We start from the raw sequence: 17,240 nt of genomic DNA, 5'->3' as shown, positions 1-17,240 counted from the left end.
AACATACTGTTTGGTGTATTCGAGGAGAACGAAGTGGAACTTAAAACTTGTTGAGTTTTTTTTCTACGTTGGCATAAAATTCGTCGCAATGGCGGACGGTGTAGCAGGTACCTTGGGAGCTGGTTCCGATGTAAACACAGCTGCTGCTAATCCAACTGAAATCGCCATGGCATATCTACAAGACGAGGTGACAATTAATTGTTTCGGCCTGACAGTTTTTGTGAGGAAAAGGTTCAGTATTTAGTTCTTTCTATGTGCTGTTAGTGCCGCATCCTGTTAGCATTACAGGTGATCTGTCAGATTTACTAAAACATTTACTTTAGTGTTTTAAAACGTTTTCTCACCCTCATGGTAGATGAAAGTATGTATTTTTTTATTACTGTTTGTTTGTAAAGCAGAATGTCTGTCATTTAGCATGAAATATTTTGTAACATCATCAAAACATACCAATTTTGTTGTTGATTTACTCATGTTGTCTTGACGCATTTAATGTATTACTTATGTTAGATTTTACCTTCAAACGTTACGTAAGTAAATGAGTAAAAAATCAAAATACAGTAGTAGCACAGCAGGCATGACATGACATTAGAAGACACTATCTTGTAACTTGTAATCGACCTTTTTTTTTTTTTTTTAAATGATTATTTACAGCCAGATTGTGTTTGTTTTACTTTATATTAATTGTAAATCGCCGTTTCTGCAGCAAAGATATTGAGGTTAAATCCACACCACACATCAAGAAGTTTTCAGCTTCCCCCTTGAGATCAAAAGCGTTTGTTTGTTTTTTAAATAAAATCTAAACAGAATAGTTAAAAATCCGTTCATAATAAAAATGGTAAATTACAAATATAAACAATACAAAGTTCATGAAAGCTTTCTGAACTCATTTTTGTGATCTTGTGTGTGTTGCTTTTCGTTTTTTGTTTTCTTTCTCCAGAAAACTGATGGAGATATTGCAAACCTCAGCCTGGGAGAACTGGATCTCACCACAGATGAGTTTATCTTAGATGAAGTGGATAGTAAGTCAAGACGTATTTAATTCAAATATATTAAAATATCTCCTATTTTCCCAACGTTGAACCATTACATACACATTGTCTTGTGTGATCGTAGTGAACTACACTGTCAAATGTTTATTAGTTTTAGAGAATAGATCCTGTTTGGTGAAAACCATCTAGTTTGTAACATTTTAACAAGACTTTCTTTAGACATTAAATATATTTACCTTGTTTTTTTAAATTTATTTTTTCCCTGCAGTCCATATTCAGGCCAATCTGGAAGATGATCTTGTAAAGGAGGCACTTAAAACGGTAAAAACATCCCTGCACAAACATATAATAGTGTATTCTTTTCAAATCTGCAATTTTAAGTTAAAAGTTTTGGTCATTAATATTTTCTTGCTGTTTTCTAATTTGTACAATATAGACTCATCTCACTAAAGTTAAAATATTCAAGAATATTTTTTTCATGCAAGCAGTTCTTCGCTTCCTTTTGGTTTTCCTCTGCAGAGATTTCTTTTTAAAGTTTGATTTCCACAGTCTCATCTTGATGTTAAGATGTGTTGACTGCATCAGCTTTGCAATCTATTAACGTGGTTTCAATATAAAATGTCATTACTAGATTTCTAAGGCCCGTCATTTAAAAATATTCCTCTTCCGCAGCTAGGGGAAGATTCAGTCTTCCTTTAGTGGATAGGTTATTTGTTGAGCACTTCTCATCTCAGTGGTTTTGACAATTGAAATTTCTGAAATCTTTTATTTACTTTAAGAAATAAAAGTCTGACTTTTCTTTTGCTTTGAGGATTCTTGTGTGTGCCGAGAATACTTCGACCCTGCACAAGTGTTGTTTAATTAAGAAAGGGGGGAAAAAAATGACACCACTTTTATCTTGGCAAGACTTGCCTATTTATGTTAAAGACTTTACTGACTCTCTAATGAAATTGGTTTATAGTAACAGTGCACATGGGATATGAAGAGGGGGTGTGCAAACGTTTCACATAATTGTAAAATCTATAAAGCTTTTTTATAAGATAAGATAATCCTTTATTAGTCCCCCACAGGAAAAATTCACGCGTTATAAGTGTGTTTTTAACTTGTGCGAATCCCTGTTGAAGTAAAAATTACAAAAGTATTTATATCTCTGTTTTAATGGTGGAATTTCCTCTTGCATGTTTTCAGGGAGTTGATCTCCGTCAGTACTCCAAACAGGTGGAGACAGAGCTGCAGAAGATTGAACAGGCCTCCATTAAAGACTGTATCCTTTACAGCTCACTGATGTATCAATGATGTACACGTTATGACACTGTTTCCTATAACACATAAATTGAGCAATGAAGCCACATGATTTGCTCTTCATAAGCTTATGTGTCTATTTGGCCTTAAACAAGATTTTTTTATATATAAAGGAACTCAATCAAGTTTGTCCTCAAGAGTAACTTGGTAACAGTGCTGTTGGTAGTTTATTTGATGACTAGTTTATTTGATTTGAGTTGTTGGAGAAAACTGATACTACTGTATGTTTTTATAAGGGGGATGTGCTGGTAATTAGGCATTGAATTATAGCACCAAACATTTATTTTACCAGGGAAGTTGCTTGTTTTCAAAGGTAATGCTTGTGCTTCCATTCACATCCCCTGAAAAGCAGTCAAGTATATACATTACAGCTCCACATCGGAATCATCACACTGATTGCATGACTAACACTAGTATATAAAAAATGTCTTATCAACAATTCTATTAAATGAAATAGTTAAATATGAAAGTTTTACCAGTTCACTTTAAATTTGACGGAAAAGATAAATGAGCGAAAGGCAACAATCAGTTTTCTGTTCATTGACTATGTGATGCAACTTTATTTATGACTTGTAAGTTGCATTGTTTCAGTGAACCCAAGTGAGGACGATCGGTGGTGGGAAGATTAAAAACTCATCTAGATACAGTGATAATGTGTGTAGTTCTCCTGAGCACCCAATCCCAGACATTAAGGAGAGTCAGAACATCGCTCTTCTGCATAACCAGATCACCGCATGTGATTCAATCCTTGAGGTAAGACCACACAATCATCATCCTGCATCACACTGCAAGTCAAGGTCAGTATTTGTCTTACTGGTGGTAAATCCTCATAACCAATATTCATCCAGGTAAGACTCTGAGTTAAAACCTGGTTTTATTCCACTAATAATCCCAGATATTAAATTATGTTTTATATAGTAAAATAAAAAGGTTTTATCTGGATTAGATTAAGTGTTTTTGTTTTGGTGAAAGGAGTTCCAGGTGAAAGGGACACCAACTTTCCAAGCTCAGCTATGACATGAGAAACAACACAGTGATTGAAATGACTGTTATTAAAAAGATGACATAATGATAATATATTTGTTTTTAATTTGCTGGATTAGTTCAGTTTTATCTGTTGAAGTGGAGTAGATATCTACGTTATGTTACTTCTTTCCCTAATGCTTTACTCAAACCTGCTCTTCTTCATTCTAAAATATAAACATTAAAGCTTCGATCAGGGGAGAGACTGAGTACTTTGTTTTCCAGCGTATGGAGGGCATGCTGAGCGGCTTCCAGAGTGACCTGTCCTCCATCAGCAGTGAAATCCAGACCCTGCAGCAACAGTCAGTCAGCATGAACATCCGGCTGAAGAACAGGCAGGCCGTTCGCAGCCAGCTCAGCCAGCTGGTGGATGAGCTGGTTGTGCCCGGAGCCATGATCTCGTAAGTTTAACAGCTGCAAACACAATAATTAAAACCTCACTGAATGATTGAGAAAACTCCATGAGTAATCCTGTTTCTCATGTGGTGCTTTTTGCCGTCTCCACTCAGAACCATCCTGGACAGTCCGGTCACCGAGCAAGAGTTTCTGGAGCAGCTCCACGAGCTCAACAACAAGATCAACTTTGCCAAAGAGCTGAGCTTCAGGGAAACTCTGGCCTGCTCCGACATTCAGGACATTGTTGACCGCTTAAAGCTCAAGGTGACTCACTGAGAGACAACTAGGAACTTTTTTTTTTTTACCAAAGTATTTTCATTTACTATGAGTTAAGTGTAAAACAATAAGTCTGAATCAATTGAAAACTATATTTAAGACAAAAACCTAAAATATTTGTTCATAAAAAAACCTTTTTATTTACCAAGTTGTCTGTAGAGGAACACATTTCAGTAAAAAAGTTTTAAATAGAAATGTATGCACACTGAGATATGAAGTTAAAAGAGAAGCCAGTGTTCATTGATAAATATATATAAACAGGAATGAATGGAATATTACTGATTTTATTTAATCTTATTTCATTTTAGTCTTAAAACTTAAAAATAACAGAGTAATCTTCACTTCAGGCTGTTTCAAAGATCAGAGAGTTCATTCTTCAGAAGATCTACTCCTTCAGGAAACCAATGACAAACTACCAGATCCCACAGAACACTTTGCTGAAATACAGGTGTGTACAGGCGGACTATGATGGTTTCCATAGTAAGTGCTGTGTGTAGCTGTGTATTCCAGCTTTCTGAGAGTTTTCTACATTTATTTCACCTTTATGCCATGTCTTTGTCATAACAGTGTATTTTTAATTTATTATAAGATGGAGAAGTTAGCATGGATGTTATAGTTCTTATATTTGAGATCAATTATAGTTCAAATCTAATGTTGTTGCTTGTTTCACTGCAGGTTTTTTTATCAGTTTCTTTTGGCCAACGAGCGAACGGTCGCGAAGGAGGTGAGAGATGAGTACGTGGACACTATGAGCAAGATTTACTACAGTTACTTTAAGTCATACAGCGGCAGGCTGCTGAAGGTGCAGGTCAGTCAGTCAGCTTCTTCTTTAAAACCAAAGATCATGACGTCCATGAGCTCATTTCTGTTTTTTAATGCTGCATGCGTAAAAATGTCTGAGGCCATTAAGGGTCGAGGATCACTTTAAATCCCATTTCTCTGTCCTGCTGCAGTATGAGGAGGTGGCAGATAAAGATGACCTGATGGGAGTAGAAGACACAGCCAAGAAAGATATCCTTTTATTTCTCTTTTGGTCTATTTAAAAATAAATTTAAAAAAAAAAACTTTTACACACTTTTTACATGCAGGAAAACTGGTTTGAAGTGAAAGGACAACAGACAAGTTCTAACATTGCTCTAACTGAGTCACAAGCTGTGGAGAAGTCTCCCCAGTGTGGATTTCTTTTTTCCATTTTAGCGATGAAGCATAAAAGTTCAGTGTGTGTTGCTCCTTGACTCAGCGGTGCAGGTTTCTTCTCCAAGCCATCTTTGAAGAGCAGGAACACCATCTTCACTTTGGGCCAGAGGGGGACCATACTGAGCCCTGCGGAGCTGGAGGGACCCATTCTGGTTCCACATACGGCTCAGAGAGGAGACAGCAGGGTGAGATCCAGCATACATTCAGAACACCTGGTAAAGTGACACAATAACAACAAAAAGAAGAGAAGAGATGTTACAGCGCCACCCTGTGACTGGGGCTGCTGGTTGTCCTCAGTAACACCTGCACACGTCTTTTTCCTTCCTACAGTAATTTTTTTTTATTTTTATCTTCAGTTTTATGTGTGAACATCTGTAAAAACTGCCACGTCGAACTCCTTAAAGCCCAGTAAGAGGGAAAAAGAAGCAGGTTAATGTCAAACTGATTAAAGTCTTTATTTACTTGCAAAGTAAAACTCAACTAGAGACGTTTTATAAAGTTTTAACACTTGCATGTATTTGATATTACACAGTTTCAGCACACATATTTCACAGTTGAGCCGATGAGACATTAAGATTAATGTAAGTTGTTAGTTCTTCTCATTGCTCAGTCTTTGTGTCTTTCAGTATCCCTATGAGACGCTGTTTCGCAGTCAGCACTACGCTCTGCTGGATAACGGCTGCAGAGAATACCTCTTCCTGTCTGACTTCTTCATGGTGGCAGGAAACTCAGCCCTCGACCTCTTCAACAGTATCATGGGAAAAACTCTCAGCATGTTTTTGGTATGAAAGCGTTCTCTTATAAATGTTGTAGTTTGTAAAACTGTTCAAATTAAATTCAGGTGTATTCTTGTAGCGCAGAACCATTTTATCCATAATTTTTTCAAGTTACGCTGCAGTAACAGTCAAAAAATTAAAGATTTTATTTTATTAGTTATTAAGCAATTACAAACCAGATTCCAAAAAAGTTGGGACACTTTAGAAATTGTGAATAAAAACTGAATGCAATGATGTGGAGGTGCCAACTTCTAATATTTTATTCAGAATACAACATAAATCACAGGTCAATAGTTTAAACTGAGAAATTGTATGATATTAAGGAAAAATATGCTCATTCAAAATTTCATGGTGTCAACAAATCCCAAAAAAGTTGGGACAAGAACCTATTAGAGGCTGGAAAAAGTCATTTGAGCATACAGCAAACACCTGGAAGACCAATCAGCACTAATCAGGTCAATTGGCAATATGATTGGGTATAAAAAGTGCTTCTTAGATTGGCAGTGTCCCTCAGAAGCCAAGATGGGTAGAGGATCACCAACTCCCACAATGTTGCGTAAAAAGATAATGGAACAGTATCAGAGAGGTGTTACCCAGCGAAAAATTGCAAAGAGTTTGCAGTTGTCATCATCAACTGTGAATAATATCATCAGAAGATTCAGAGAATCTGGAAAAATCTCTGTGCGTAAAGGTCAAGGCCGGAGAACCATACTGAATGCCCGTGATCTCCGGGCCCTTAAACGACACTGCATCAAAAACAGGAGTGCTACTGGGAAGGAAATCGCAGCATGGGCTCAGGAGTACTTCCAGAAACCATTGTCAGTGAACACAATCCACCGTGCCATCCGCCGTTGCCAGCTGAAACTCTATTCTGCAAAGAAGAAGCCATTTCTAACAAAGATCCACAAGCGAAGACGTTTACACTGGGCCAGGAGTCATTTAAAATGGAGTGTGGCAAAATGGAAGACTGTTCTGTGGTCAGACGAATCACGTTTTGAGGTTCTTTTTGGAAATCTGGGGCGCCAGGTCATCAGGACCAAAGAGGACAGTGACAACCCAAGTTGCTATCAACGCTCTGTTCAGAAGCCTGCATCTCTGATGGTATGGGGTTGCATGAATGCGTGTGGCATGGGCAGCTTGCACATCTGGAAAGGCACCATCAATGCAGAAAAGTATATTCAGGTTCTAGAACAACATATGCTCCCATCCAAACGTCGTCTCTTTCATGGAAGACCCTGCATTTTTCAACAAGATAATGCCAGACCACATTCTGCATCAATCACAACATCATGGCTGCATGGGAGAAGGATTCGGGTACTGACCTGGCCAGCCAACAGTCCAGATCTTTCACCTATAGAAAACATTTGGCGCATCATTAAGAGGAAGGTCAGACAAAGAAGACCCAAGACGATTGAACACTTAGAGGCCTGTATTAGACAAGAATGGGAGAACATTCCTATGTCTACACTTGAGAAGCTGGTCTCCTCAATGCCCAGACGTCTGTTGAGTGTTGTAAGAAGAAGGGGGGGTGTCACACACTGGTGAAAATGGCCTTGTCCCAACTTTTTTGGGATTTGTTGACACCATGAAATTTTGAATGAGCATATTTTTCCTTAATATCATACAATTTCTCAGTTTAAACTATTGACCTGTGATTTATGTTGTATTCTGAATAAAATATTAGAAGTTGGCACCTCCACATCATTGCATTCAGTTTTTATTCACAATTTCTAAAGTGTCCCAACTTTTTTGGAATCCGGTTGTATTTGCTGTATCTATAATCATCCAAACATAGTCAGAAACGATTGTCCAGTCCAGGTGGTAGCAGCTGAAATCATTCAATTTTGCTTCAAATGACTATTTTGATCAATTTTCCTTGATTAGACTTCTTATTTTAATTGCAAACTATATCTAACATGGATGTAGAGGTAAAAATGTACCCTGAAACTAAGTAGGCTAGCTACAGTAACATACGTACAGAAATGCAGACGGTGAACTAGCTCTGCATCGTGTCCTTTGTCTCCTGCAGAAGAGCATGTCCACCTACGTCTCAGACTGCTACGACAGCATCGCCATCTTCCTGTGTATCCACATCATCCTCAGGTTCAGAGCCATCACAGCGAAGAGGAACATCCCTGCTCTTGACAAGTCAGTGTCTCGTTGGAAGGAACGATGCGTATAGAATTCTTTTAAAAGATCATTTTAAGCTTCTCCTTTGTGAACTTCTTTGCAAGTATCTCTTCATCACAACCAAAGTAAAGAATGGACAGCAGGTAGTCGCATAAAAGACAGATGTAAAAATAAGAAAATAAGATTTTGTTTGTGATGGTTGACACTCAAATAAAGGAACACGAGTGGAATGTGCGACTCAAATCAACAATTTATTTATAAAGATACTTAAAAGTACGGGCTATAGATAATTTCTAACTACTGAGTACTTATTAAAATACTTAAAAGTCCTTAAAGTACTCTCACTAGACCAGCGGTAGGCAGGTTTTGTCCTTGAGAGCTGCAGTCTTGCAGGTTTTTAGATGTTTTCTCTTCTCTCACACACCTGATTCAAATGTAATGGATCCAACAGCTTAACATCTTCTCAGGAACTCATTCATTTGAATGAGGTTTGTTGGTGGAAACTGAACTTATCTGCCCCTGACCACTAACTAAAGTACAGCAGCATCTTTTTGCCTTGTGCTTCGATAAATAAAGCAAACAAGTTGGACTACGACATCTTCTGATCAGGCTAACACCAGTCTGCTGAACAGCAGTACAGTAGACAGAAAACCACTTCATGTTAGACGTTCTGTAATAAGATTGAGGAGATGATGTAATACTGGAGTCAAACAGTCATCATAATAATACCAATCATAGTTTGAAGGGGGGGGCAGCCGAGTACTAGATGCTGATAAAAACCCACTGACTGCAAGCTGAACTGATTTAATGTTAGGTAAGAAAGCCATTTCCAGTGAATATGGATCTGTTGTGAATGAAAAGAATAACTGTTTAAAAGTGGCAAATTACTAATGAATTTATTTAACATGAAGATATATTTGTAAGTTATTCAGGGGGAGGAAAAAGAAGGTGATCTTTGGAAGCACCTGCTCATTCCCAGCAGCTTGCATGACAACAAGAACATTGATTGTGATTCATGCTGGTGTGTGTTGGTGACTCTTCCCTCAGTTCTTCATTTTTGCAGCTTTTTAAGGAAATATTTGACTGTTTTTGTTGCAAATAACTGTGTTTGTTAGCAGGGTTCGCACTGCTTTGTGTGGCGAGGCTCCTGCAGAACAGCAGGGCACGATGTCATGAAGCTGAAAGCAGATGTCACATGAGGCCCCAAGTCACCAAAGAGAAAAGAAAAGGTTATTTCTTCAAGAATGAAGATGTAACTGAATCCTCATGTGTGTTTTTCAGATACTGGGAGGCCGTGTTGGAGCTGCTGTGGCCGAGGTTTGAGCTGATTCTGGAGATGAACATCCACAGCATCAGAAACACAGATCCACAGAAACTGGGCCTGCTGGACACCAGACCACACTACGTATGTTCACTCAGAGAGAAAATGCTTCTTTGTGTTTTCTGCAATGACTGTCATCACATAAAGCAGTGCCCATAAGTGATGCGAGCGTATGTGTGGTCATTTCAGATCACGCGCCGATACGCAGAGTTCTCATCGGCCATCGTCAGCATCAACCAGACGTTTCCCAACGAGAGGACAAATGCTCTGCTGGGACAGCTGCAGGTGATCCACTTTTTTTTTTTTTTTTTTTTTACCCAAATCTTCTTGTAGTTTGTTGCCAGGTTGTTCTGACGTCTTTCTGTCCTGCACCTCAAAAGCATTGAAATCTATCAGATAAATTCCGTTTGACATTCATGGTTTCCTCGTCTTTTGACTGTTATCGGCGCAGCCTCTCAAACTCACTGAAAAAAGTAAAAACAATAAATTTATAAGAAACAAAGTTTTGTTTGTACAGTTGATAAAAGCTTCTGTGTGCTTCTGCTTCCATTGTTTTTTACTTTGGCTCAGCAGGAATGTGAATATTTCTTTCCAGGTTGAGGTGGAAAACTTTGTGCTGAAGATGGCCGCAGAGTTTCCCTCCAGAAGAGACCAACTCATCTTCCTCATCAACAACTATGACATGATGCTCAGTGTCCTGATGGTGAGTACGACTCTTCTGTAACAGTGTGTGTATGATGCATGTTGTTTTTATCTCAAAAGCATGATTTAGTACTACATAAACACAGTGCATTATGAATTATTATTATTATTATTATTGTTGTTATTGTTGTTGTTGTTATTATTATTATTAATCTATGTGTGTCTGTAGACTTTTAGTTTTTATGGTTATAAACTGCTGATCTCGTGTTCTGGTTGTTTTTCTCTGGTTTGTCCAGGAGAGGGCAGCAGATGACAGCAAAGAGGTTGAAGGATTCCAGCAGTTGCTCCTGGCCAGAACGCAGGTCAGTCGGATTAAAAATAAGTTATTTACACGATTTATGATTGTAAGGCAAAAATCTTTGTGAGCTCAAATCAATGTCATTAAGATTTTGTGAGTGTAAATGAATATTTACAATGTCTGTAGTTGTAAATCAAGCTTTATTACCCTGCAAAAGGAGGAAAATGACCTTAGAAGTTTGGGTTTGTTGTGTTTTTCTTACAAGGCTAAGGATGTGTACTCCTTCTGTACAGGAGTAGCAGCTGGTTGTCTGGTTTGTTTAATTGCAGTTGCTTTGGTTTGTTTTCTACCATTTAATTTTAATTTTTCTATATTTTTTCTTGCCATTTCTTCTCTGTCCACCCTTTTCATTCTGCTGTTTCTCTGGTCTGCCCAGTTCAGGATTTGTAAGCAGAGGTTGCAATTCCTGGTCCAGAAAGTAAAAATCCTGCCTTGTTTTTAGATCTACTTGTACATTTAGAACAGGTGTTTTCACTAATAGGCTCATTTACCTGGCAAATAAACTCTGCTCATTAAATTCAGCTCGTTTGGCGACTGGTCGGAACAGCTGCTGGACAGCACTTTTACTTTCTAGACCAGGAACTGCCACATCTGTTTGTAAGCTAAATTGACAAGAAACCTTTTTTAAAAAAAACAAAATAATGATAATGTAAATTCAAGGAGAACTCCATACCAGGAAGGCTCCCATTGGCAAAGCAAATGTGTTTGTCACAATATGGCAGCCAGACGATCACCAGGACAGGTTAAAAACAAAAAAAAATTAATCTGTGTGTGTGCATGTGCATATATTTTCAATTTTTAAAAAAGTGAAGAGACACAAAGGTGATAAGTAGCTTAAAATGTTTTAATACTATGTCTTCACTCTTTTAATAGTCTTGATGTTGACATGTCAATCAACATGTCCAGTCAGAGGTCAGATGGCTTTGTCACCTTCACACTGCTACAGGTTCTTAAATGGGAGTAGATTTTAAAGTCTGATCTTGGTGTGACGACTTCTGTAACTCAAGTTGGTTATAGCCTATTTGCCTGTGAGAAATAAAGTTACCTTTTAACCCTCAGGTTAAAAAGAAAATCACATTTTCTGTCCTTAAGGCCTTTTTTGGTGACTTTCTTTTCTTTTTTTCCAACATTAGCTCATCATCATCATCATGTCTTCATCATGTACAACACATGTAAATTCATTGTCATCGTTTTAATGCCAGTTTATTTACTTCGAGCCGGAAGAAATTGTTTTCTAACTTATGAATGCAAAAGTTGTTTTGTTTCTTTTTTGTTTACTTCTTTTCTTTTTTTTTTATCCTCTGGGATGATCTGTCTGGAATATCAACAACTATCAAACACTGATCTTAATAGATTATTGATTTTTGTGCATTTAAAATAAACAAACCCTCATGCTTTCCAGGCACAGTCACAATGGCACTGAGATTTCTGGGTTGCATTACGAGGCTCATCTTCCATTTACCGCCACAAAATCTTTCTGCCAAATCTCTTGACATCTGAAGTTTTGATGTTTCCTCTCCGCTTGTCTTCGATGGCCTTCTTCTAGGAGTTCATTGAGGAGATTCTGTCTCCACCCTTCGGAGGGATGATTGCCTTTGTGAAGGAAGCCGAGGCGTTGATGGAGAAAGGCCAGCTCGACCGACTGAAGAATGAGGAAGGTAAGACAAACGGTTGAAACTGATTTACGGTCAAAGAGTCTGGCAATCCACATATTTTTTTTTTTGTGCTAATTAAAACTTCAATTAATATAAAGAGTTTTTCTTCTACGCTTATTGTTTAGCTTTTATAAAACAGGACAAATTTTGTGATAAGAAAAAAACCAAGTTATAATTTATTAGTTTTCTGTTTTGTGAGTTGTGATCATAACGTTTAATTCTCATGAAATAGCCTCATATCACAAAAGCAGCAGAGATTCAACTTTATCTTTTAGTTTCACTGTGTTCCTGGTCAAATACATGTTGTTTTTGCACTTCATAGTTAAGTTTTGTTTTACAGAGTAATGAGCCACTCCCCTTCGACGCTGTTCAGTTTTGTTTCTTTGTTCTCTGAGTGGCGCTACAGAATCGCCACCTCAGCTTCCCACATCCTTTTTTTTTTTCTTCTATAAAGTCACTGTCCCGGTTTCCGTCCACATTCGCATATCTTTAAAGCTGCTTGTTTCACCCATACGGGTAACCACACAGGAAAACGGCCCAACAGTGACATGAGAGCATAAAAACCAACCAAACTGATTCCTCGTTCACTAGAAACGGCGCTCAAGCCGCTGACTGCGGTGTTAACTGTTATCTGCATGTGTCTTTGTGCAGCTCGCATCACTCAGCTCGTTCGGGGGTTTTCCGGCACATGGAAACAGTCAGTTGAGTCGATGAGTCAGGACGTCATGAGGTCCTTCACTAACTTTAAAAACGGGACCAGCATCATACAGGTGAGCGAGGCAGCAGGCCTGTCATGCAGTTGCACACAACAGCCTTCTCCTTTTAGAGTTGCTGTCCACCATGATGGGATGATCTGTTTGTCTGTCCAGAAACTTCTGCCTGAGCTTTTCTCTGTCTGTTCAGATACTATTTCCTAAACTGTGACCAACTCATTGTTGTTTATTATGTCATGTATGACAGTACAAAAGAGGAATGTGTATCATGGATCATGTGCGCCGCTGCTGTTGTCTCAGCAGATTCATTGTAAGGACACAACAATGAGAGACTGAACTTCCTTTATTTGGTTTGAGATAATTATGAGGCAGAACAACAGTGTGAAATGGATCTTTGTGAGATGACTCACAAAAGGTCACAAACAGAGTAAATACTGATGCTGGTCAAGGTGTGAAATCCCCACAACCGCGGTAAACAGCTATATTAAAAAAAAAAAACACACACACAGGGAGGCATTCAGTTTTAACAAAAGGAAGCACAACATGACTAAAAGGAGACATAAGATAACTGCAGTTGATCAGAGATATAAAATCCCCACGATGAGAGGATATGTTGTAGATTCTCTGACGGTAAACTTTGGACCAGGAATAAACTCAACTAGACTTCTTTTTCTTGGTTCTTGAAGATGTTTCATGTCTCGTCCAAAATGTTTCCTCAGCTTTAACTAATCAGGAGGAAGTTAAGACAAGAAGTAGAGATCTTCATGCACCACATCAGCTGTGTGGATCAGTTTCACCTGGGGGGGGGATGTGAAAGACAAGTGGGCCTCCTTTGAACTGTGCAGGAGGATGGAAGTCTCATCACTAAGGTTTATTAGAAACATATACACACAGATCTATATGTACTTTTGTCCAGAACTTTTAATTGACAAGTCTAAACAGCTGCTTCAGGAACACATGACATAACACAGGAAAGTCGACTCTTCAGCCGACTCTTCAGGTCAGGACTAAATGGTTTATAAGCATCTCATGGACAAGGCAAACTTGACACTCATCACAGACAGTAAAGTTTTAGAAAGGTATCAGATTTCTCTGAACAGAAGACGTGGCCTCAGGCACCACTTTCCCTTTCACCTACTCTCCTCCCCTGGTGGTTTCTCAGCTTCTCACATGACCAAAACAGTTTTAGTTCAGCTGGTAAACATCTCACAGGCGACAATAGTGACATGTCACCATAACAACCTTCCAAGAATCAAAGTTAATCGAAACTTTCCAGAGAATACTAAGAACTAAAGAAACCTTTCAAATGAGAGTTAAAATGTCTTTCAGAATCAACAAAGCAAACTCCAGTTTACTTATTAAAGCTTTTAGGATTTTAAAAAAAATGCCAGATTTACATGAAATGAAAGAGTTGAGAAAAGCAGCATCTGTAGAATCAATGTAAAGCAGCAGTTGCTTAAGATGCATAGAAAGTCAATAAGCAGCAAATAACCATAAAATGATTTAAGATGAGCACCAAGACATTAAAGATTACAGTCCTTAAATCTTATGCATAAGGAACGGCGTCATACAGAGGAGGAGGATGTGTCTAACTTTTATCTACAGACAGAAATTCCAGATGGGAAAAGGTGGACAAAGAATCAGAAGATGTGTGCCTGAGGGTCCTGTTATTTTGTGTAAAGCAGGTGTCAGTGGAGGCGTGTGAGAACCGGAACAAGCTGCGAGCAGAAATAGTTTTGCGAAAACAGAAGTCAAAATATTTTTCCTTTCTACACAAAACATTCCTGCAGATATCCAGACTCTTTCTGTTCTACATGAAATGAAGTCAGATCTTTTTTTTTTAGTGCATTTTCTTTTTCAAGTCATAAAAACAAAGTCTCTTACAAAACCAAACAAGCTTATCTGAATTTGTTGAGTCCTTTAACACATCTGTTTAGATGTTTTGGGTTATTATTATTATTTATTATTATTATTATTATTATTAAATGTGTTATGTTCGTCTGTATTTTGTTCTGCTTTCAGGAGTAACATTTGAGTAACCACTTGACTTTTATTTAGAATCTCTAAGCCGATGATACAGTTCTGAGGAAGCAAAAAACATTCCTAATTATAGATTTTTATCTTATTTTAATTGAGAGTTTGCGTTATGTGTTTGGTTTTGAGTTTTAATGATATTTTAATGAACTATTTCTGGGAGGGATTTTTGATGTCAAACAGAATTTCCGCTTTCTTTGGGGCTTAAATGCCACAAAGATTTTATTTAAATGTTATGAGACGGTTACTTAGCAACCTATAGTATCAGATGCTGAAGTTTCCAACTTATTTTTAACCAGTAAAGGAGTTTTAGAAACTGTGGTTTAATGATTAATAGGGGTAGTTGCTAACTGTTAAGTGTGGCAAAGTTCGATCTAGCGTGCGTGTTCACCCGTCTGTACATCCTGTGATCGGTCCTGTTACCATAGAGGTCGGCGGGATGTATGCAAAGGGGAAAAAGGAGATGTTTAAGGCAAATCTTAAGCACCCACCATCCTCACGTAGGAGGAAATTAAGAAGAGAGTGATGCACAGATCTTGCTCTTTATCTACCCCCCCTTCATGCAGGGCGCCCTGACACAGCTGATCCAGTACTACCACGGCTTCCACAAGGTTCTGAACCAGCCGACCTTTCGCAGCCTGGCGGTCCGATCTGAGCTCATCAACCTCCACCACCTCATGGTCGAGGTCAAAAAGCACAAACCCAACTTCTGATAGCAGCTTCTTCATAGCCGAGGTTGGCGACGTTCCTTCTGGCTTATCTATCTTTATTTTCTCAGTCTCTCAAATCAGGACTTTTTTTTCCTCACCCGGCGCCTCACAGATCAGTGAGGCGCTGATTTCCTGTCTGGATCTGAAGGTTTATTTTATTGTAGACATAACAGTCATTTAACTCATGATGTTTAACTCCTCTGATCTTCACTACGTATAAATAATAAATATAATATATGACCAAAATGCAATGTATAAAGACTGAGTGTGTCCTGGATACTTTGAAAGTGGTACAGTGACCAACAAGATTTGCGCCCAATAACCTGACAAATAGTCAGTTTTTACATCTTCGCTTTTAAATGATCCATCAGATTTAGAGAGAAAAAGGAAAAAGATGAGTCTTTCCTGAGCCAGTTCTGAAAAGCAGGTAAAGGAAAGCTCCTTTCTTGTCTAAAAGTTAAAAGTGCAATCATGAAACACTGAAATATTTTTCTCATTTTTGCTGACTTGAATAGAAGCTGAGCATTTTGTTGGTTAAAATTCTGAATGAAGTGTTTACCTGTGTGTAAGCGAAAATGTGAAGTCTTTCTGCTTTTCTTTCCCAGCTAAAGGAAACTTTTTGTTTTTATGTGATTTACAACACTGCACGAGAATCTCTTACAAGCATACTTGAAAAGCTGAGCACTGGACTCTGCAGGAGACAATAAAGGGTCATTTTCTTTCTATGTTGGCAAATCTCGTGTTTAGTCTCGAACCAGCAACATGGGAAGATCTCAAAACTAAAGACTGGCGTCCTCCGCTTACCAATGTTTTTATTTTAATTGTTGAGTATCCACATTCAGCTCCTTTGTAACAACAGCACAACATTGAAGACAACACATAATACGAGCTGTATGTTTGATTTTTTTTTTTTGTGTTTCTTTGTCTTTATTGGGATTTGCAAACAAAAAGAAAGCTGATCCTGTGGAAGCTGCGCTCCTCCAGAGTGATACAGATCAAACTGGGCATGTTTGTTCAAGTTGTTGTGTGCCTTTGCTCTTCATTCCAGCTGTGTTGCAGTTCATTCCCATGTGCATTTACATTCTGTTGAGTTTAACAATGAACAGTCAAAAATACAACACAGACGTTTCCTTGTTTTTTTTAATCACTTTATTTAATTATCAAAAACCTAAATAAATATATGTATCACACTGCATAAATCACAACAAATGTCTCCAAAATGGATATGAACAGTGATGAACATTCCCCACGTTTAGCAGCTTTTAGTCAAATTTGAGTGTGTTTGAATGACATCAGAAAATAACATTTACATTGATAAGTCAAAAATCTTCTTAATAATACTTTTTTTTTTTTTTTTTTATTAAACCCGTTGGTCAGATAAGTGTCAGAGACAAAAGATTACAGTGAAATTACTCTTGTTTTATGCAATAACGCAAATTAAACCTGGCTGGAAAAGCTATTTGCAGGTAAATTTAATTGAAAAGTATATAATGGCATGTGGTAACATCATTTTGTAATTTCCTGCTTTGACATTTTAAATGAATTAGCTTTTTTTAAAAGGCTATGTTAAATTTCAGTCAATAGTCAAATTTTACTACATTATAACTAAACATTGGAGGAAATGCTCAACAACTGACTAAATGTGGAGTTTTATAGATGAAAATTTGAACGGCTATTTTACTATAAATGACTTGTGTTCTACAAGCTTGAAAATGGAA

General features: G+C 37.8%; 1 protein-coding gene across 1 annotated transcript; it reads left to right on the top strand.

Moving 5' to 3' along the window:
- Positions 1-66: 66 nt before the first annotated feature.
- Positions 67-16,531, top strand: vps52 (VPS52 subunit of GARP complex). Its single transcript, XM_079259033.1, has 20 exons — positions 67-187; positions 938-1,019; positions 1,258-1,310; positions 2,178-2,253; positions 2,977-3,044; positions 3,540-3,715; positions 3,824-3,974; positions 4,334-4,434; positions 4,662-4,794; positions 4,940-4,997; positions 5,235-5,368; positions 5,810-5,965; positions 7,989-8,107; positions 9,371-9,494; positions 9,600-9,695; positions 10,006-10,113; positions 10,349-10,414; positions 11,957-12,068; positions 12,717-12,835; positions 15,379-16,531. Exons 1-20 carry the CDS (start codon positions 89-91, stop codon positions 15,523-15,525), a joined length of 2,178 nt encoding a protein of 725 aa, XP_079115159.1. The 5' UTR covers positions 67-88; the 3' UTR covers positions 15,526-16,531.
- Positions 16,532-17,240: the final 709 nt, after the last annotated feature.

This window comes from Telmatherina bonti (genome assembly GCF_933228915.1).
Source record: "Telmatherina bonti genome assembly, chromosome: 19".
Classification (NCBI taxonomy): domain Eukaryota; kingdom Metazoa; phylum Chordata; class Actinopteri; order Atheriniformes; family Telmatherinidae; genus Telmatherina; species Telmatherina bonti.
This window is presented reverse-complemented; position numbering and strand designations above follow the sequence as displayed.